General features: G+C 42.0%; 1 protein-coding gene across 1 annotated transcript; it reads left to right on the forward strand.

Moving 5' to 3' along the window:
* On the forward strand, positions 1 to 22,817 carry rogdi (rogdi atypical leucine zipper). The gene is made up of 11 exons (XM_078269896.1): positions 1 to 193; positions 4,195 to 4,266; positions 6,560 to 6,642; positions 7,542 to 7,596; positions 8,696 to 8,776; positions 11,181 to 11,276; positions 14,990 to 15,088; positions 17,480 to 17,593; positions 17,677 to 17,726; positions 18,017 to 18,143; positions 18,849 to 22,817. Exons 1-11 carry the CDS (start codon positions 119 to 121, stop codon positions 18,888 to 18,890), a joined length of 894 nt encoding a protein of 297 aa, XP_078126022.1. The 5' UTR covers positions 1 to 118; the 3' UTR covers positions 18,891 to 22,817.
* The last annotated feature ends 163 nt before the right edge of the window (positions 22,818 to 22,980 follow it).

Here is a 22,980-nt window from a genome sequence, read left to right on the forward strand (position 1 = left end):
TGAAGGCAACATATCCTCCGTCAATCAAGTAGGTAACGTTAGTGAGAGACCTTCATCCCAAGGAGAGCATAGTGTTTTAAGGTGTTTACCGAGTGTTTGCTTCTGTGTCCTGCAAAACATGCTCAACCCGCAGAGGTCTCTGTCCGAGCTGCCCAAGATGTCTGCTGCCAGTCAAGTGGAAAGAGCTGTGTTGGTAAGCTGTTCTGCCTCTGCGAGTAATGTTAGGCAGGGAGACAACACATTACTGTTTGGCTGTATGGCTAACTGCTTTTCTGGCTGACCCGTCGGTTAAGTAATACAACATTTACACCAGATATTGTAAAAGAATGTAGCTATAGCTAGCCTGGGCGTAAGTAGCGTATCTGCTTGTGTAGCTGCTGCTAGCCGAGAGGTACAGTAGCATCCGCGCGCTACAATGCAGGTGCTGTAGCCAGGGCTCGCTCCTGTCAGTCATTCTGTGATGATGTTGACAATGGGCCCAGACAAACTAAGCATGTATAATGACCTTAACACATTATCATGACTAACGTTAACTTACCAACTGAACTCAGTTTCTTCTCGAGATTTACAGTCCCTGTTTGACCTAAAGGGCCTATATTTGCACGTTTTATTTGCTGCAAATCACACGCAATAGTGTCATTTCAACGCAAACATACGAACAAATTCCAAGCTAAGTCTCTAAAATCTGGTGTATGTTCTCCTGTAATGACATTAAGCATTATGAAATGCCTCGGAAAATAGTCATAAGTTGACATGGGTTAACTTCAATAGTTAAAGGCTTTAATGATTTCAAAGTTAGGTTTCCCGTTTTAAATGCTCCTGGTGTTAACCAATGGAGTTAACGTGCTCAGTCAAATGAATATATAAGACCAAATTAAATAAATTATATGGATACAACACAGAAGAAAAATATCTTACCACGGGATTGTGAAATACTCGTATACATATTTAACCCGGCTAAAATATTATGAAATGTTATTACAACATACCACTTTTCACAAAAACAGAGTTTACCTCAGCAGTTTTTGTTTCAAAATGTCCTTTTCCAAAGTCTGTTTTTTTATTTCACAACAGGCGAGAGCCAGTTCTGTGATTGGTTGTCTGCTAATTCAGACCAAAGCAACAGCCAATCACATGGTCTGGATCTGCTCTGTTTGTCTAGAATTGACAGATAGGATAGGAAGAGAGGAAACCCTAAGGAAAAGCTGCATTATCAAATAAACAAATATACATGATGTGTAGTAATCTCTGTGATTGTGAAACAAATATACTAAACATTACACATGTCTGTATTTATTTATATTCATATCTATTTCATAATGTCAGCTATATTTCTGTAATATTGAACACTTTGGGTCTACACATTCACTGAATTTCAGTTCAAACTTTGATTAATTTGTTAACATATATATCATTGTCAAATTGTATTTCTAGTCCACCCCCTTTCAACACCTCTCAAACAGTTTGAACAAAAACAGGACCTTTGTTTATTGCTGTTGTGTTGTACAGCGTTATTTTTAGCTATATGTGCACCTAATAAACTGGGACCTGAGTGTCCATAGAACAGGGATCTCAGTCCAAGGAGTCAGTTGCAGTTCAATTGGGCCAGATGGAGGAAAATGAACGGATATTCATATACAAATTCCAATGAAGTTGGGACGTTGTGTAAATAAAAACAAAATACAATGATTTGCACATCCTGTTCAACCTATATTCAATTGAATACACTACAAAGACTTTATAAGACATTTATAAGTCTGATTTCCATTGTTTTCATTAGCTTTAGCCAGGTTAACCACTGTTAGCAATGGCAGTTTATAACAACGCATTACGCTGTTTTTGTGCATACAAACAACATAACATGTCCACAGATAGAAGATGGACAGCGCTGTGTGTACGACTGATTTAGTGAGACACAAATAAGACAGAAGTGCTGATGAGTGTATGTTACTACAGCTTTCACTGCTGTTGATGCACGGGGCAGCCATGTTGGATTTTGAGCTCGGGGTACTCGGTGGTGGTCCGAGTTCCGAGCTCGGAAATCCGAGGTCAGGGGGTGTGCTTACGACTTTGATCTCGGAAAATCCGACTTCCGTGGACAAATGGAATGCATTATCAGTCTAAAGTAGATTGTCCCGATCCTGATCACAATAATGGATCGGAGCCAATTATGGCATTTTCTAACTGATCAGGGAGCAGCATTCTCCCTGTTTACCTTACCCCGATCATGTACATCAGCTTGTAGTGATCGCCTCCTTTTAATCACACACGCCCTGCGCCACAGACATACTGCCAGACTGCCTGGATGCCGGCACTGTCAAACCAAGACTGGCGCGGCCACTCACCGGTGTGTTGCCATCCCTCTGCAGCAAGTAAAAAAAGTCCGTCTTCCTTAGTCTTCCGTTTTACAGAAGCAAATTACTCCAACTCTCCACACTTCTTCCGTGATTCCACCAGGAAACCACCACGCTTTTCAGGCCACCAGTCCCTGGAGCCGACATCGGTAAACACAAGAAGAAAATCAAAGATTGACTATCAAGCACAAGAGGCGTCACTAAGTTTAGTTTTCGTTGTCCAGCGGGGAACTTGAGACTGTTTGCTGGGATCTTAAAGAGAACTGTTTTGGTGTTGAGAGAAAAGACTCACTTGCTGCACTAAGTTAAATGTATTATGCTTAAAGGTCCCATGGCATGAAAATTTCACTTTGAGGTTTTTTAACATTAATATGAGTTCCCCCAGCCTGCCTATGGTCCCCCAGTGGCTAGAAATGGTGATAGGTGTAAACCGAGCCCTGGGTATCCTGCTCTGCCTTTGAGAAAATGAAAGCTCAGATGGGCTGATCTGGAATCTTCCCTTTATGATGTCATAAGGGGAAAGGTTACCTCCCCTTTCTCTGCTTTGCCCGCCCAGAGAATTTGGCCCGCCCATGAGAAAGAGAGAGACATCATGGCTTGAAAACACCCCCACCCTCCACCTTGCCCCCCCCTCCTCGTCAATAGCATTTAAAGCTACAGACACAGAAATGGCATCCTAAGTAAATATCATTGTGGGACTGGCTCTAGTGGCTGTTATTCTGCACCAAGGCTGAATTGGGAAAGAGACTTCAGATACAGTATTAGGGGACCACTAAGGCCTATATAAAAGAGACTTCAGATACAGTATTAGGGGACCACTAAAGCCTATATAAAAAGAGACTTCAGATACAGTATTGGGGGACCACTAAGGTCTATATAAAAGAGACTTCAGAAACAGTATTAGGGGACCACTAAGGTCTATATAAAAGAGACTTCAGATACAGTACTAGGGGACCACTAAGGCCTATATAAAAGAGACTTCAGATACAGTATTAGGGGACCACTAAGGTCTATATAAAAGAGACTTCAGATACAGTATTAGGGGACCACTAAGGTCTATATAAAAGAGACTTCAGATACAGGATTAGGGGACCACTAAGGTCTATATAAAAGAGACTTCAGATACAGTATTAGGGGACCACTGAGGCCTATATAAAAGCATCCAAAAAGCAGCATGTCATAGGACCTTTTAAACATTTTTTAGTTGCTTTGTTTACTTAATTTAGTTTTGTAAACAAAGAAACGGTGTGCAACTCTATTATCTGAGCAAATACACAAATCTGACCAGGATTCGGTATCGGCAGATGTTCAATATTAAAAACATTGGATCGGATCGGGGGTCAAAAAACATCTATTTTCCGATAGGGACATCCCTATCGGAAAGCCTTCCTGAGTGATAGAACAAACTAGAACCCCCTCAGAAAGTTCAGTCAGCTCTGAGCCCAGTTCTCCAGGTGGACTCTCAGGTACTTTTAGTCCTCAACTAAAGAGACAGAGAGTCAACTATGCATAGACAGCATAGGAAGGAAGAGCAGAAGTCACCCGCTGACATAATGGTTTTGATTAGACTAGATTAGATTCAACAGTGCAGGTACTAGACAACTCAGTTGGACATCTAACCAGAAGTGCAATAAGCAGTAAAGTAAATTGTAGAGTGATGTACAGTAATGTGTGTTTAACTGATTTTTTACAGTGTAGGGATTTATAAGTCAATGTCAAAAAGGAATAGAAACTGTAATGACTGGTTAGTCTAGTCTAAAAATATATAGTGCAGGTGTTGTCGTCGTTGCTCATTGTCCTGGATTTGTTTAGTTTAATGTTTCTTTTGACTTTTTGGTAGGAGGAGGAATTCAACTGGCTGCTTAAAGAAGAAGTGCATGCTGTCCTGAAGCAGCTCCAGGATGTCCTCAAGGTAAAAGTTAAGCTTTCATGTGCATATTAAAGGGCCATTCCACCAGTTCTACACATCAAGGGGTGTGTGTGTGTGTGTGTGTGTGTTTTAAAGGCAATGAGTCTGTGTTACGTTATTTGACAGAAATCTATGCCTTTACCTGTTCTTTTAATACAATTTGATAAAAATGTATATTATGCTTGAGTTAATAAACCCCAATTAAAGGGGTGATAGAATGATTATATAGGGTATTTCACACTGTTCCTTAAGGTCTCCAATGGTTCCATTCAATCCTATGGGTGGCTAAAGATCGCGGCTGGCTAGCTAGCTAGCTACATTTTCGGTATAACTATAATATATTTACAGTTTGAATTTCGTCACGCCACTTACATAACAGCTACCCTAAGGTCTTACGGTCTTACACGCTTGTGTCCGATTTCAATTGAATGCAGGGTTTCGTTAGCTGCTCATGTCCCTTCAATCCTATGGGTGAAGATCGCGGCTAGCTGCAGGCCCTGGAGCTCCGTCAGGGCCTCGGCATTTGGTAGTCTAGTAACCCAGAAACGGTGACTTTGCGCGGGGATGGAGCGCCGCGGGCTTCCGGTCGTGACGGAGATCCAGCTAGCTCACAGCGAGCCGGGGTCTATGAAGTAGGACACGCCGGGCGGCGAGGCAGCACCGGCCGCTGTCACGTAGCCTGCTGAGCTCCCGCTGAACTGCGACACACAGTCGGACAAAATTTGCAATTAGCCATCAATTTTCGTAAAACGGCCCATATTTGACCTCTACATAGTTGATTTCTCGCATAAAAAAAGTCTCAGAAGTGAATTTAGTAATTCAATAGCGGACCTCTGGAGATCTGCATGACCTAGCTAGAGTCAGAAGACTAAGCTGACCTCAGGTCAGTGGTGTAGCCTATGCAAATGTTGGGGCGTGACAAAGACTAGGAGTTGAGGAGTTGACGTCAACTTTTAGCTTTGTTGAGATTCGCCTGTTTTCAGCAGCAGTTTCAAATTGTGAGATTTGCAGAGGAAAGAGGCGTCAATGGGATGTTGAGCTTCTATGTATGTCCTATTTACCCTCCAAACTGTGGTTTTTCAACAATGACAAGGTAAAATCGGTTTTGCATTCTATCACCCCTTTAACAAAACTGGTTAAAAAAATAAATATATATTTAAATAAATCCCCATGGGCCTCATTTATAAACATGGCGTACGCGCTAAGGAGGCGTACGCCGCTCTCTTCGCAAGAATTGGGATTTATAAAAAGCAAACTTGACTGGAACATCCTCCTCGGACACTAACCCCGGCATACGACCAGAAACGGGGGGGGGGGGGAAATGAGAAACGGCGACACCGACGGCTGATGGATGAAACACGTGAAACTGAGACCACTGTGTAAAATAAATCACAATATTGCCTCTCATTAATAATATGAAGAAATCACAAAGCCATTCTTACATTTAATATCCTACACAAATCGCTGTTTGTTTGATCGATCTGCGGTGAAAAACAGACAAAATAAAACAAGATACTATCGTATATTCAAATAAAGATATATTTGCAAAAATCTGTAATTATATTGGCATGTTATGGAATTTATTCTCATAAATAATATGATAAACGGGACAAATAATATTTACACTGATGCTGTTTTCGATGCCTCCGTCTGGCGGAGCACATCGTTATAATATGGTCTTCATGTACAGTATCATAGTGTTTTATGCGGTGTTTATTTGCATGGCTTTAGATCGTTTTATTTTAGTTTTTTTGTTTACTGTAGGCCTGAAGCATGTTTTTTGCTCCACCAACTGAGCTATCCGGGCTCCCCTGAAGCATGTTTTAACCATTGTGAAAGATGCAATAGAAATAAAGTTTTACTAATTACATGCTCTTTGCGCAGAACTACAGTATTTGATTAATAGATTAATTCCGGCACCTTTAGCTCTTTAGATACAATCATATTGATGGGTAGAAAAAGGCATGTCATGGCTGGTTTTGCAATGTTGGGAGATGTGGCAAATGGGGGGTGGGGAAAGGGGAGGATGTTGAGCTTCCTGACTGCCTGGGGAATGAAGCTGTTTGCCACTCTGGTGGAACAGGCTTGGATGCTCCGGTACCTTCTCCCAGATGGCAGGAGGCTGAAGAGGCGGTGTAAGGCGGGGGGGCGGGCTGGGGTCACCCACAAAGCTGGTTGAGGCGGGTTTGGTAAATGTCCAGGAGTGAGGAAAGTGGGACACCAATGATCCGCCTTGCATCCTTCACTATGCGATTAAGATTTGATTGTAATAGTAAGTCTGCTCTGCCATCAACAGGAGGCATCGAGACGTTTCTCCGCGCCGACGCCGGGCCTGGAGACTCAGCTCAAACAGGAAAACTTCATTCTCGGCAGCTCAACGTAATACTCCACCTCCGACCATTTTGTTCGAAACTGGGGCTGCACGATACGAGGACAATTTTCGATGTGCGATAATGTTGTTGAAAGTCGTGATAACGCCATTACTTGCGATAAGTAAACGGGTATTAAAGTGTACTCAGTTCTGCTGCTCTCAGTATTCTGCTAAAATACGTCAAATGGCTTGTTGGATTTAAAACAAATGAAAGGAAATCATTTCCAAAAACAATACTAATTGAACATTGAATTGAATATACAATTGGCAGCACTGAAAAAAGTGACAGTTACATTTTAAAGTGCAGTTTTTTATGTCTTCCTGTGGAGGAAGTGGCTGTCAGATGCTCGGTGATAGCTGGTTTGAAATCGCAACATCAACTGGCGCAATACATACATCACAAAAGACACTCTGAGTTGTTTTTTTGTGTTAGTTGAAAGAAAATATCAGCAGAAAACTGCACTTTAAAATGTAACTGTCATTCTTTTTTAGTGGTTCCTTTTATATCCAATTCAATGTTTAATTTGTTCAATAAAAGACAGTTGGAAATGATTTCCTTTTATTTGTTTTAAATCCAACAAGCGATGTGTTGCATTTAAGCAGAATACTGAGAGCAGCACAACTGAGTACACTGTAATATCAGTTTATTTATCGCGAGTTATATCGTTATCGCCATATTCAACAACGTTATTGCATATCCCATGTTTCCCCTCCTATACAGTTGTGCAGCCCTAGTTTGAAATATGCTGAGACACTGAATGAATGGTTAGTCATTTCCTTCATGTTGTAATCTTTCATATCAGGTTCCCTCCTTAACACACTGTAAAGCCTTCCCTTGCCCTTACCTGTTTCCTATTGTTCCATTTGGTGATGTTTGAATTAACAAAATGCATGTGTTGTTTTGCAGCATGGATCAAGTGAAGGGGGTGCTGACTCTGCAGGGAGAGGCTCTGACTCAGGCTGTGAGTTTGGCTAGTTTTCATTGAGGCTAAATTCCCTTCGTGAAAATGAAAAGTTAATTTAAAGGTCCTCTGACATGCTGCTTTTTGGATGCTTTTATATAGGCCTTAGTGGTCCCCTAATACTGTATCTGAAGTCTCTTTTATATAGACCTTAGTGGTCCCCTAATACTGTATCTGAAGTCTCTTTTATATAGACCTTAGTGGTCCCCCTAATACTGTATCTGAAGTCTCTTTTATATAGACCTTAGTGGAACCCTAATACTGTATCTGAAGTCTCTTTTATATAGACCTTAGTGGTCCCCTAATACTGTATCTGAAGTCTCTTTTATATAGACCTTAGTGGAACCCTAATACTGTATCTGAAGTCTCTTTTATATAGACCTTAGTGGTCCCCTAATACTGTATCTGAAGTCTCTTTTATATAGACCTTAGTGGTCCCCTAATACTGTATCTGAAGTCTCTTTTATATAGACCTTAGTGGAACCCTAATACTGTATCTGAAGTCTCTTTTATATAGACCTTAGTGGAACCCTAATACTGTATCTGAAGTCTCTTTTATATAGACCTTAGTGGTCCCCTAATACTGTATCTGAAGTCTCTTTTATATAGACCTTAGTGGTCCCCTAATACTGTATCTGAAGTCTCTTTCCCGAAATTCTGCCTTGGTGCAGAATTACAGCCCTTTATGAGCCAGTCCCACAATGAGCTTTACTTAGGATGTTCCATTTCTGTGTCTGTAGCTTTAAATGCTATTGACGAGGAGAGGGGGGGTGGCCTTGACCAACTGCCACTTTGCTTGATGTCTCTCTCTTTCTCATGGGCGGGCAAAGCAGAGAAAGGTGAGGTAACCTTTCCCCTTATGACGTCATAAGGAGCAGATTCCAGATCGGCCCATCTGAGCTTTCATTTTCTCAAAGGCAGAGCAGGATACCCAGGGCTCGGTTTACACCTATCGCCATTTCTAGCCACTGGGGGACCATAGGCAGGCTGGGGGAACTCATATTAATGTTGAAAAACCTCATAAAGTGAAATTTTCATGCCATTGGACCTTTTAAGCTAAATGCGTCCCTTGTTAATGTGTTTTGCGTTTTCTTAACAGGACATAAACCTGAAGGTTGCAAAGAGCAGCCAAGTGTTGCACTTCCAGTTCAGAGAGGACAAGCTGTGGAAACTGCAGCAGGTACAGTATCTTACAGTGTTTTCCCTTTTTAGTGTGTGGAAGACTTGAGGCTGATTTATACTTCTGTGTCGAATTGACGGCGTACCCCCGCAGACCCCTCAGTGTCGCAGCTAACCCCCCTCCGAGCACTCCGCCGTAGCTCGACGTGTACCTCCAAAAATTTGTAACTTCTCGCATCGAGGCGAAGTTACAAGGACTGTGATTGGTCAACTCGTCCTGTGTGTTGATAGTCGGTGTTTCAAGCAGCCTACTGTGGGGAGTAGCAACATGCTAGTTCACTGACATAACCTTTGCAAATAAACGCAGATATATTTTGGTTACGACAACGGGGTTATCCGTTTGTAAAGTGTCTATATGTCAGTAACGTTTTGAAATTAGCACTTCACCAGCAAGCAGTACTTTGTGGGCAGTTGTGCTAAAGTTTGCTTGCTAACATAACATAAACTGGCACTCGACAGTCTATGGGGTTTCGCCATTCTGAGTACCGTTTCGTGGTACTCGACTGATACACAAGTTCAGGTATCAGTATCGGGAAGCAAAAAATGTTGTGGGAACATCTGTACTATAAAGTCTGGTAACTCTCCGCTCTTTGCCTGGGTAAGAGTATGGTTAGAGAATGGTGTCACCTGCAGAGGGCTCAGCCTGCTACCTACTGCAGGGCCTATTGATAGGTCAAAACCGAATACTAATAATACCATGTACAGTGGGGAGAACAAGTATTTGATACACTGCCAATTTTGCAGTTTTTCCTACTTAAAAAGCATGTAGAGGTCTGTAATTTGTATCATAGGTACACTTCAACTGTGAGAGACGGAATCTAAAACAAAAATCCAGAAAATCACATTGTATGATTTTTAAATAATTAATTTGCATGTTATTGCATGACACAAGTATTTGATCACCTACCAACCAGTACGAATTCCGGCTCTCACAGACCTGTTAGTTTTTCTTTAAGAAGCCCTCCTGTTCTCCACTCATTACCTCTATTAACTGCACCTGTTTGAACTTGTTACCTGTATAAAAGACACCTGTCCACACACTCAATCAAACAGACTCCATCCTCTCCACAATGGCCAAGACCAGAGAGCTGTGTAAGGACATCAGGGATAAAATTGTAGACCTGCACAAGGCTGGGATGGGCTACAGGACAATAGGCAAGCAGCTTGGTGAGAAGGCAACAACTGTTGGCGCAATTATTAGAAAATGGAAGAAGTTCAAGATGACGGTCAATCTCCCTCGGTCTGGGGCTCCATGCAAGATCTCACCTCGTGGGGCATCAATGATCATGAGGAAGGTCAGGGATCAGCCCAGAACTACACGGCAGGACCTGGTCAATGACCTGGTCAATGACCTGAAGAGAGCTGGGACCACAGTCTCAAAGAAAACCATTAGTAACACACTACGCCATCATGGATTAAAATTCTGCAGCGCACGCAAGGTCCCCCTGCTCAAGCCAGCGCATGTCCAGGCCCGTCTGAAGTTTGCCAGTGACCATCTAGATGATCCGGAGGAGGAATGGGAGAAGGTCATGTGGTCTGATGAGACAAAAATTGAGCTTTTTGGTCTAAACTCCACTCACTGTGTTTGTAGGAAGAAGAAGGATGAGGTAACCCCAAGAACACCATCCCAACCGTGAAGCATGGAGGTGGAAACATCATTCTTTGGGGATGCTTTTCTGCAAAGAGGACAGGTTGACTGCACCGTATTGAGGGGAGGATGGATGGGGCCATGTATCGTGAGATCTTGGCCAACAACCTCCTTCCCTCAGTAAGAGCATTGAAGATGGGTCGTGGCTGGGTCTTCCAGCATGACAATGATCCGAAACACACAGCCAGGGCAACTAAGGAGTGGCTCCGTAAGAAGCATCTCAAGGTCCTGGAGTGTCCTAGCCAGTCTCCAGACCTGAACCCAATAGAAAATCTTTGGAGGGAGCTGAAAGTCTGTATTGCCCAGCGACAGCCCAGAAACCTGAAGGATCTGGAGAAGGTCTGTATGGAGGAGTGGGCCAAAATCCCTGCTGCAGTGTGTGCAAACCTGGTCAAGAACTACAGGAAACTTATGATCTCTGTAATTGCAAACAAAGGTTTCTGTACCAAAAATTAAGTTCTGCTTTTCTGATGTATCAAATACTTATGTCATGCAATAAAATGCAAATTAATTACTTAAAAATCATACAATGTGATTTTCTGGATTTTTTGTTTTTGGTTCTGTCACTCACAGTTGAAGAGTACCTATGATAAACATTACAGACTTCTACATGCTCTGTAAGTGGGAAAACCTGCAAAATCGGCAGTGTATCAAATACTTGTTCTCCCCACTGTATACATGATGGCATAATTTGTTAATGCTTAAATCCTGCCTTACTCTCACAGTTCCACCTCTCTTGTCTCGGTTCATCCCTCAGATTCAGGATGCCAGGAACCATGTGACCCAGGCCTTGCAGTTACTTAGCAGCCGTGATGACAGCTACCACTTCAAGACAGGGGCTGAGGTTAATAAGGTATGTCGTCATGGCAACTATGTCCTGTTCCAGTCAGTCCAGAGCTAGTCTCGCATTGCCAGACCTTCCTCCACAGCGCTGCGGCAGAGGGTCTGGCTAGTTCACACAACATTCTGGGATGGGAGAAAAACGTGCTCTGGTTTATTGGCATTTCTTTAAACCAATCACAATCGTCTTGGGCGGCGCTAAGCTCCGCACAGAGCCGCTGCAAAATAGCCTCGGGAAGGAACTTGTTTTGGTGGAACATGTGCATGTAGGGAGGCGAGCTCTGGAATTAAAATGGCTGTCTAATATGTGATGAGAATTTATTTAAAGATAAATATAATTTGATTGTCGGTTCGGACCAGAGTTTAGAATGCCAACACAAAGAAAGCGAAAGGTGAGGGACATCCATAGAGCTGTAACAAATGATGCTGGTCATTGAATTGTCTCAAAAATAATTGCAACAAACATTAAAGCTGCAAGCAGTGATGGACGGGCCCTCGCGCCTCCGCGCGCGTCGGGGTTACTGTGACCGTGCATTTGCGCGGCACTCAGACACCGCAAATCGTCACCAATGAAAAGGGAACTCCCTGCTGAGTTCAACGATACCTCACACAAGACTCTACGTCATACAGTTCATTAGCGTGGCTAAATTATAGGGGGCGGGTCAAACCATCACCAATTAAAAAGGAATTCTGCTGAGGTCAATGATACCTCACACAATACTCTACCTTAGATGGGTCAGCATTTATGAAAGGGGGTGTGGCTTAAACATAGGGGGGCGGGCCAAACCATCACCAATGAAGAAGGAACTCTGCTGAGTTCAATGACACCTCACACAAGACTCTACCTTAAACGGTTCAAATGTTATGAAAGGGGGCCTGAGTAAGTGGGCGTTGTTAAAGTATAGGGGGCGGCTCAGTATCACATGTCGACCACACATTATAAATTTCATGTAAATCGGATGATGTTTGTCATATAGGGCGCACTTCCTGTTGCCAGCGGGGGGCGCTATGACCAAAAGTAAATATTGGCCTGTAGATGTCCTCAGACCTGGACCCTTGTCAATCGTGAGAAATTTCGGGCAGATATGACAACGTACACTCAAGTTACAACTAGGGATGGGCGATATGGCCTAAAATCCATATTGCGATATACATTGCAGCCTCTTGCGATAACGATATATATCGGGATATATAAATTATAATAGAACCATTTCAGACCAGGTTACATAGACCCTAAGGAAGGCTTTTTTTTTAAAGAGAAAAAAACGTAGTATGTAGTTTTGAGAACATTTATTGTTCAAAACTGTAATTATACAACATAATGTTGCAGATAAATAAAATTCAAGTACACTAGTTGCAGAGACTTTGACAAAGAAAAAGCTTAAAGTATTGGGTGTCTTCTCTTTAGTGCAAACCATTCTAAAAGGCACTACACTTAGTTAGTTTAAGTCCTTGGTTCTTAAATGCCACCCAAGATGCAGAGAACAGGAAAAACTGGTGTCTGTTTAGTTAAGGAAATACTTTAAGTATTAGGCAAAGATGCACAGATACTTTAAATAAAAACATATTTCAAACAAAGTTTCTTACCTGCAGCCTAATGTAATGCATTTGAGCACACACACACACACACACACACACACACACACACACACACACACACACACACACACACACACAGGACAGTCGGGACCTTTCCCAGTGGGCCGGTCTGATAATAGTTATACATTGCAAGTTGTTAGCAACACCATCCGGCGGCCTGGCGCCGCTGCCTGCTGGTCAAACTGTGCAGCCTCTGCTCAACCCGTACGGCGGGGGCCGTAAACTTCCCAGTACATTTTTTGGTCCCACTCCGCCGCTACACACACACACACACACACACACACACACACACACACACACACACACACGGCCGTATGTTCAGCGGGAAAGTATGACGTCTGCAAACACCGGCTGCCAAGATTCCAATCATCCATTATATAGTGAATTGAGGCTGGTGAAAGGCTCCATGGTACGGCTCGACCACAGGTCCGTTGTAGCTGCTTAAATCCAAACCAAGTCCAAATAATGGATGTTGCACCGGTCTTTTTCACCAGCTCCTTGTTTCGCTTTCAGCCATGTTTACTCAAGATGACGATGACGTGTTGCAGCCGGTTGCAGCTCGTGGCTCTAAACTTCGCGGGTAGATTGCGTCATCAACATGAATTATCGCGATATAATTAAAATCTCTATCGTAGGCCAATTTTGTCACCCATCCCTAGTTACAACAATTTCTTTGTTCATCGCTAAACACTCAAAATGGCCGCCACGCCACGCCCACACACCGTTTGACGAAAAGTTTTTCTTTTAATAACTTGTCATTTTTAATGTGTTGAGATGGTACAGACCAAATTTGAAGTCCGCCGGATGAAATCTCTAGGAGGAGTTCGTTAAAGTATAGCACCTTGACTTTTAGGCCTACTTCCTGTTGCCACTAGGGGGCGCTATGACTTTAAGTAAATATCGGCCTTTATTTGTTCTCAGGGTTGGACTCTTATGAATCCTGAAAAGTTTCGAGCCAATTGGACAATGTACACTCAAGTTACACCCACTTCCTGTTTTGATGGCGAAACGCACAAAATGGCCGCCACGCCCTATGACGAAAAGTTTTTCTTTTAACAACTTTTCATCTTTATTGTCTTAAGATGGTACAGACCAAATTTGAAGTTGATCGGATGATATCTCTAGGAGGAGTTCGTTAAAGTACGGCATGTGGAAATGGCGGACTTCCTGTTGGGTTTAGGGTATGGCTCCAATGACGTTTTTTGTACATCCTGACATGTTACATATGTGTACCAACTTTCGTGAGTCTACGTTAAACGCACTGCAGGGGCTCAGTTTTCTTTAACTTTGTAGGGGGCGCTAGCGAGCCATTTCTGTGCGCCTATTCCCGAAACCCTTAAAATACGTACATTTATTTTGAATTTGAATGAATTCCAGAATACTTTTTTTTTTTTCTCGGTTATATCACTGTCATGTGACCCAGATAATGTACTAGTGCACGGGTACACAGACTATGAAGTAAACCACTCCTTTTTTATCATAACACATTTTTTATTTTTTTTATGAACATAAAATTGACAATAGAACATTTATCCTCATCAATAAAAACAAAGCATTAATCATTAACAAAAAAACCTAATTAAATTAGGAGTACAAAAAATAGTCATCACTATTGGCAAAACTATGTGATAAAATAGTCATCTCTGCTTCCTTTTTTTATTTTTATTTTTTTTATTTATTATTTCAGGACAATGCACATTTGATGAACATGTACAGAAGTACACGTAAAAGTGCCAGATTGTAGCCCAAGGGCTAATTTCCATCTGTAGTCCATTCATCAGGTAGATATTACAATAAAAAGGACAAAAGATACACAGCAGCAACATTTGCTATATCAAACTAACTAAAACAGGACGAAAGAAAAGAAATACAGGATGATTCATTAGTCAATGTTAAAACAGAGACACAATTCATTAGTATGCTCCATCGAACTAACCCGGCACAGCATACAGTAATAAATAATGTAATAATTGTCACAGGCCTAGACATCCGGCGGAACCTCCGGCCGGACGGGAACTATCCCGTAAATGAAACGTCGTCGATGTAGACTAATACAGAGCGGAACGTGGATGACATCCCAGTCTGTTACTGTGTCAGTGATGCTGGCTGTTTCTGTTCCTGCCGTAGCTCATGGATGCAGTGATGCTTCAGCTGACGAGAGCACGGAACCGCCTCACCACCCCGGCCTCCATGACGCTGCCAGAGCTGGCCACCAGTGGTCTGATGGTATAGGCCACATCACACACACACACACACACACACACTGCTTTAAAGGGTAATTTGGATGTATGGAAACCATGGATGTATTATAGCCTACTGATCGCACGAAACACTGCCTCTCTCTTTTTCTCCCCTTGTCTGCTCTTCATCTTTACTTCATCCGTAGCCCATACTCTGGCTCAAATGAATACGGGCGGCCATCCAGTTATAACGACCTCATCCACATTGTTGACTCCTGAACGCCTTTTTCTCGCCTCGCGTTCCACTCTCCACACCGCTGTCTTCAGACAAAAAGTCACCTTGTGAGATCGATAATATTCTCAGACACTTTTAGTAACAATCTGAGCCTGTCAGTAGCACAATCACTTCTAGTGGACAAAAATCAAGGCTGCACAATTGCCCCATTAGGTTACATTGCAGCTCGGTTTGCGCCGTTATTGCGATCTCGCTCAGTACCGGACCAAATTCAAAGATTTTTGGTCAAATCAGTCTATTAGACACAAACGCATGGTTGAAAAAAAACGAAATAACCCTTTAACACATTGAGAACCAGAGTATGACTGACAATGCATAATAAAGATATATAGTTTAGGTAAGGTTAGAGAAGAATTCTGACGGAGATGCACAATATGGCCAAAAGTACGTGGACACCTACAGCGGAGGAAAATAAGTATTGAACGCGTCAACATTTTTCCCAGTAAATATATTTCCGATGGGGCTATTGGAATGAAATATTCACCAGATGTCAGTAACGACCCAAGTAATCCACACATACAAAGAAATCAAAACATGTATGTCCATGACAAAAGTTATGTGTAATAAAGTGGAATGATAATGGGAATAAATATTGAACACATGAAGAAAAAGGGGTTGTAAAAAGGCATGGGAAGCCAATAAACCAGCTGAAATCTGTCAGTATTTAGGAACCCTATTAGTGCAAATTAATATCAGCTGGATTAGTCCTAATTGATGGCCTATAAAAAGGTTTCTCATTACCAAGGTGTCACTCAAGAAGCATTTCATGACAGGTAAAAGCAAAGAGCTGTCCCAAGACCTTCACAAGCTTATTGTAGAAAAACATACGGATGGCATTGGTTACAGACAAACATCTAAACTTCTGAAAGTTCCAGTGAGCACTGTTGGGGCCATTATCCAGAAGTGGAAAGAACATCATTTCACCATTAACCGGCCACGACCAGGTGCTCCTCGCAAGATTTCTGACAGAGGAGTCCATAGACTACTTAGAAGAGTTGTCGAAGAACCAAGGACCACTCGCGGAGATCTTCAGAAAGACCTGGAAGAAGCAGGTACAGTTGCTTCAAAGAAAACAATTAGTAATGCACGCACACCACGCAAGGCACCACTGCTCAAGAAAAGGCATGTGGAAGCTCGCTTAAAGTTTGCTGTACAACATCTGGACAAGCCATTGACACACTGGGAGAACATAATCTGGTCAGATGAGACCAAAATTGAACTCTTTGGCAGTCATAGCGTACACCGTGTTTGGAGGAGAAATGGCACTGCACATCACCCTAAAAACACCATACCAACAGTGAAGTTTGGAGGTGGGAGCATCATGGTGTGGTTTTTCAGCTTCTGGCACTGGCAGACGTCATATAATTGAAGGAAGGATGAATGGAGAAATGTACCGTGACATTCTTGATAAGAATCTGCTGCCATCCACCAGGATGTTGAAGATGAAACGAGGGTGGACATTTCAGCAAGACATTGATCCCAAACAAACAGCCAAGGAATCTCTCAACTGGTTTCAGAGAAAGAAAATCAAGCTGTTCGAATGGCCCAATATTAGAAGTTCAACCTAATATTGGAATGGTTTCATTTGGATACTTTCTAGGAGATGTAAAATTGTAATTCACAAGTTATTTTGCTAATCATCTTGGGGCCGCTCAGATTCATTTTCTAACCCTTAGTGTGCTTCCAACTTTGTGTCAACACATTGTGTTTGTCCCTTCACTGTTTCAACATGACAAGGCCCCTGTGCACAAAGCCAGCCCCGTAAAGAAATGTTTTTTCCTAGTTTGGTGTGGAAGAACTTGACTGGTCTGCACAGAGCTGTGACTGAAACCTGAAACCAGAAGAGTGGAGGCTGTTCTAGGAGCAGGTCAATGCCCATGGTGTCACAGTCACATGTTCAGCTATCACATACGGCTACAACATTAGCGTGTCCACATAGTCTTGGCCGTGTAGTGTAAGTACTGAGGGGCACATTTTTACAGTTGGAAAATAAACATGTCAGTGCTCTCTGGTGGACAAACTACATCACACACGCCTAAAAGACAACATTTCCGTTTATTTAGCATGAGAGCTTGTACTGTTATTCCATATTCCCCTCCTTCCTCTGGTTTACCATTTCTGTTTGTCTCCTTCCATCACCAGAAAATGTTCACTCCTCCCATGCCTGGGGATGTGATGGTGAACTTTTACATCAACTTAAGCAAACTGTGCCTGACTGTCTACCAGCTTCATGTGCTGCCTCCCAACACCACTAAGGTCAGAACCTGCAACACTCTCTGAAGCCCTTACACAGCATCATGTGACTCACGTGTTAATGTTTTCTCTCTCCATGTTGGCAGAATTTCAAGCCAGCTGGAAGCTCAGTGTTGCACAACCCAGGAGCAATGTTGTAAGTCTTTTCTTTCTTGCTTTCTCGCTTAGCTACCTCAGCACTATACATTAACAATTTAAAGGTGCCGTAGGTAGGATTGTGAAGATCCAGGACTTAGCCAAAAAAAATGTGCACATCGACAACTTCTCAGTCCCTCCCCCCTTTCTGCTAAAGCCCAAAACGGTCTCCTAAGCCCCTCCCCCCACAAGGGCGAATGAATGCGTGTGCCTGAGCAGTGTTTGACACACAGTTAGACACTCCCTTTTTAATCTCTCTCTGCTGTTTGCTGTGAACAATTTCCTCCACAGCGAGCTCAACAACAACCGCTTTGAGGTGAGCCACGTCCACAAGGTGGAGTGTGTGGTGCCGTGGCTGAACGACACGCTGGTGTTCTTCACCATCTCGCTGCAGCTCTGCCAGCAGCTCAAGGACAAGGTGCGGGTCTCTCTGAACACACATTCTCACGCGGTGAACATTGAGGCGACGGAGTGCAGAACTTTTACATATAAATGAACGTTGGTTACATTCAAGCCCTTGCTAAACATTGTTGACCAGGGAAAGTTTTAAAAACAGCACGGTATGCGACATCCATCCATCCACCGTTGTAGCCAGTTAGCCTATCCAGTTACACTTTACTTGAAGGTATCTACATAAGAGTGACGTGACACGGTCATGAACGTGTCACAAACATTATAAACAAGTCATAAACGTTGATGACATCTACACTTGGCGTACAAAGCATTCAGGTAGCAGCTTGTCATGTTTAGCCGGTGCTGACCGTTACCTTCACCGGTTAAAAATAGACTAACGTTGACCGAAGCGGGTCATACCAACTGTCGCACATTAACGTTAATTCAGTTCAGCTCAGACCGTTGGATGAGTAACTTGATGGCAGGCCAAAATCAAAGTTTGCTGTTGTCGGCCTCAAGGTAGCCATTAATCACAGTTCTTAGGTATTTAATACTGCTGCTAATGTCCAGGGATCTGGTCATTGTCAGAGCTTGTGAAGTGACGATGTGGAGGCTAGTATTGGCCTGAGATACAGTATATGGCTAAACAGGTTTATTAAGGATCATTAACTTAGCATGTGTCGTTGTGTATGAATCTAACTTTGCTCCTCTGTCCTCCTATCACCTGCAGATTTCTGTCTTCTCCAGCTTCTGGAATTACAGAGCCTTCTAACCCCCCCCCCTCCTGTCCATCCTCCAGAGACTGGTCACACCCAAACTAACCACACAAGTGTAAGGGGCATCCTGGGGAGCTTTTTATTTTTTTTTCTATATATATATATATATATATATATATATCATGCACTCATTCAGTTGCAAGTGTTGCATGATTAGCTGAAGTAGCCAATCAAACCCCAACAGATATCAATACGCCCAGTTGTGTTAGCCCAGCTGACTGACGTGTGTGTGTGTGTGTGTGTGTGTGTTGCGTGTGTGTGTTGCACGTCTCAGTGAAATGAATGTGATTGTTGCTGATCTGTTATTAGAATTTATTTTTTAATTATTTGTTATATTTAGGCAACTTAGTATTTGACTGAGTATTTGTCTGGTTCTTCTTAAGTTGAACTGGGTTATTGTGTGGAACACTAATTTGTGCACTCAGGGCAGGAAGACTAGGCAGTAATAAGAGGTTGCAGTGGTCACTGTTGTTTTTTTTGTAGTTTTTTTATTATTTTTGTTTTTTTTAAATTCTTTGAGTTCCCTCACAGCTGTTTTTAGAGTGTCTTCATCTTTTTGCATTCCCTAACAATATATTTGTACTTTCTTTAAAAGTCACACCGCTCATTGGTTAGAAATGTCTGGAGCGGGAGTCAAAAAGTAAACCTAGGAGTAGGGTTGGGCGTCGTTTATTCCTTTTGGTTGGGATTCTTATTGATTCTCGGTTCTTCGATGAGTTCGGGTTCTTATCAATTCTGATTCGTCGATGGGTGGAGTTGAAACAGGTCACATTCTTATTTCACAGAAAAGAGGAACATTTTATTTTGTTTCAATGGTGATTTCCAGTTTTACTGGGTATTTAGTTTTTTCACTGTAAAATAAAGCCAGACTTCAGAGCGCTGCTTATTGTGCTCCACGGCTGCAACACAACAAGCACCTGGACGTACGGTGGTCGCTACAGGAAACCAAAACTGGTGCGTGTTAAATTTGGAACCGATAATCAGATTGGAAACGATTGCAATAAAGAAACTATTCCATTGGAATCCTAATTTTTGAAAAGGATTCCAAGTTGTAACCGGTTCTCGATGCCCAGTCCTACCTAGGAGGAAGAAGCTCCTGTCTGCCCAAATAGGCGAAAGGCAACGTACTCTGTTGATTTCGATCATTCACATCCCAGAATGCAAAGCTCACCTGGCTCCGGGAGCCATTTAGCTCACACTTTTAGAGTCCCCCTTTAAATTGCATCCGATTGAGGTCGGATCACCTTCCCACCACCAACTAACGGCTTGAATTCATTTGTGAGCAGAGCATTTCTTCTAACAGTGGTGTAAAGTACTGTGTTCAGATTTGCCCGCGCCAAGTCTCGACTGAACAACACAGGTTTGAAAACTCCCTTCCTTTGGGTCTGTACATTTCTAATAAAAAGTCTGTGTTCAACCTGGAAGTGCAGCATTTGAAAGAAGTGGGCATTTACTGGAACGAAGGGTCCAACAAAACACATTGACTTGCATTATGGGATGTACGAGAGTGTTTTTGGGCCCATATCAGGAACTAACATTCAGGAGTTTTCGACCTCTGTTGCACAGCTTTTGAGATAGTGTATTGAAAAAAGCGGCAAAAACATCTAATTGTTAAAAAGTTTGAGAATCACTGCTCTAGATGACACTCCTCACTTCCTTTAGGAGGCAAAAAAAAAAAGTTATTTTAAGTTTCACTAATTCCTTAATAATGCTCACTTTACTTAAATTCCACTTTAAAGCGCTGGGTGTTGCACAATATATGGGAAATGCAAGTATTGCAAAGAGAAGGCAAAAAGGGGGGAAAAACCCAAATCTTAGCTGTGAGGGGATGCAGTAGTATTAGGAAAACATGTCCCGCTGTGATGTTTTCAGGTATACAAGCACCCTCATTCACTGACAGTACAGTATCATCTGTGAGGGCCAGATCCAGTGTCTGCCCTTTCTCGCACGCACGCATGCACGCACGCACGCACACGAGATGGATGGGAGGGATCACGCCATATTCACATCATGAGATGGATGGGAAAGATTCCCATGTTTACCACTGAGTGTGAGCGTTGATGTCATCATGATGGTTGTGTCATTCCAACGCTGGTCATGTGAGAAATCAAAATACTGAGCATTTACAATACAACACCATATCCAACAAATTTGGGTTTAATGACATTTAACAACAGTCATTTCATATTTGGTTTTCAGGCACGTCTATAATATTCAGTGTCAAGTTGGATGTATTAAAACTTAAAGAGAACCTGAGTCTCCCAGTCCTGATTACAACATGGATGTAGGGCTGGGCAATATATCAATATTATTTCAACATCGATATATGAGGCTAGATATTGTCTTAGATTTGATGGATATCGTAATATGACACAAGTGTTGTCTTTTCCTGGTTTTAAAGGCTGCATTACAGTAAAGTGATGTCATATTCTGAACATTACAGACTGTTCTAGTTCTATTATTTGCCTTTACCCACTTAGTCATTGTATCCGCATTATTGGTGAATGTTTATCTAAAATCTCAGTGTGTTAAAGGGTCATTTCATTTAGTTTCAACCTGGACCCTATTTTCCTATGTGTTTGTGTCTAAGTGACTGATAGGAACAACAATCTTGTCCAGAAACTGGTCCAGTATTAAGCGTGAACGCTGTAACCAGCAGCCACAGACCGGGCTGCAATGTAACCCTATGGGGCAAATGTGCATCGTCAATGTGGTCCACTAAAAGTGCTCATTTTGCCGCTGACAGACTCAGATTATTATTCTAAGTGTCTGACAACAAATCCCTACAGAGAGAGACTTTTTTAAAAGCTCTTTAAGATCTTTCTGTTTAACCAGAAACAGCTCTGAGGTCACTAGTGCTAAACCCACCAGACTCCATTTGAAAAAACAATACTTTTAGCGTGTATAGAGCCAGCATATTTTCACATGTATATCGGTAAACTAGAGTTGTGATGGTTGGAAAAGTGGAAAAACGACTCAAAACGGCTTTTCATAGTTTTATTTTCTTTCTGTCGACATAGAATGAAGTGTATTTTACGATGCTAAAATCACTGTTTATTTACATGGAGTCTGGTGGCTTTAGCGAACGCAATATCGCTGCTGTTTTTCATGTTTAAAAAAAGGATCTTACTCCTTAACAGTAAGGTCGACCTCCTTAGAAATCCTTTCCATACTGCTGTCAGATTAGTTAATTTGAGCCTGTCAGTGGCTAACCGAGCACTTTTGTGAAGGTAAATACAAGCTGGACAACTGCCCTATTAACTTACATTGTAGCTTGTTTCACCGCTGCCGACTGCAGCGATCTCTCTTAATACTGGACCAATGTCAAAGATTGTTGTTCCCATCAGTCACTTAGACACAAAAACATAGGAACATAGGGTTCAGGTTGGGAAAAAAAACCGGTAGTTACCCTTTTAATATTTTGAAAAAGTTAGTAGTCAACCCTACAATATCACCGCAATATCGACATTGATGTATATGGTCAAAAATATCGTGATTTTTGATTTTCTCCATATCGCCCAGCTAAATATATATATGTGTATGATCTGGAGACTGAAGCAGGGCTTTGTTTAGTTTCTTGGTGCATTTTGTTTGTTGGTTAGTTATTGTTTATTGGCCCATTTGGTGAAAATGACACAATTCACATTTCCTGTTTGTTACGGCATTGATATGTCTAAATGATAAGCTACTTGTCATGTCTGCAGATGTAATAATTGATTTCAAGTGTTTGTCTGTTCTATGTTTAATATTTATTTTTACTCGTTTTGCACACGTGTTATTAATTCCCTGTGAACACTTATCCAATCATGAACAAATGACTTCATTCCAGTAAGTGTTAAATCTATTTTAAAAAGCTGCCTGTCTTATAAAATGTGAAAATTATTTATCTAATATATGTACAATAAAAATATTCTAAACAATAACCTGTCCATGTTGAACTCTCCCTGTTGACCTTTGCTGCCTGCTACAGTGAAGCTCTATGAAAAGATGTCTCATTAAAGGGTAACTTAATTTTTTTTTTTTTTTTTTTTTTCAACCTGAACCCTATGTTCCTATGTTTTAGTGTCTAAGTGACTGATGGGAACA

Source organism: Sander vitreus, chromosome 15, assembly GCF_031162955.1.
Source record: "Sander vitreus isolate 19-12246 chromosome 15, sanVit1, whole genome shotgun sequence".
NCBI lineage: Eukaryota > Metazoa > Chordata > Actinopteri > Perciformes > Percidae > Sander > Sander vitreus.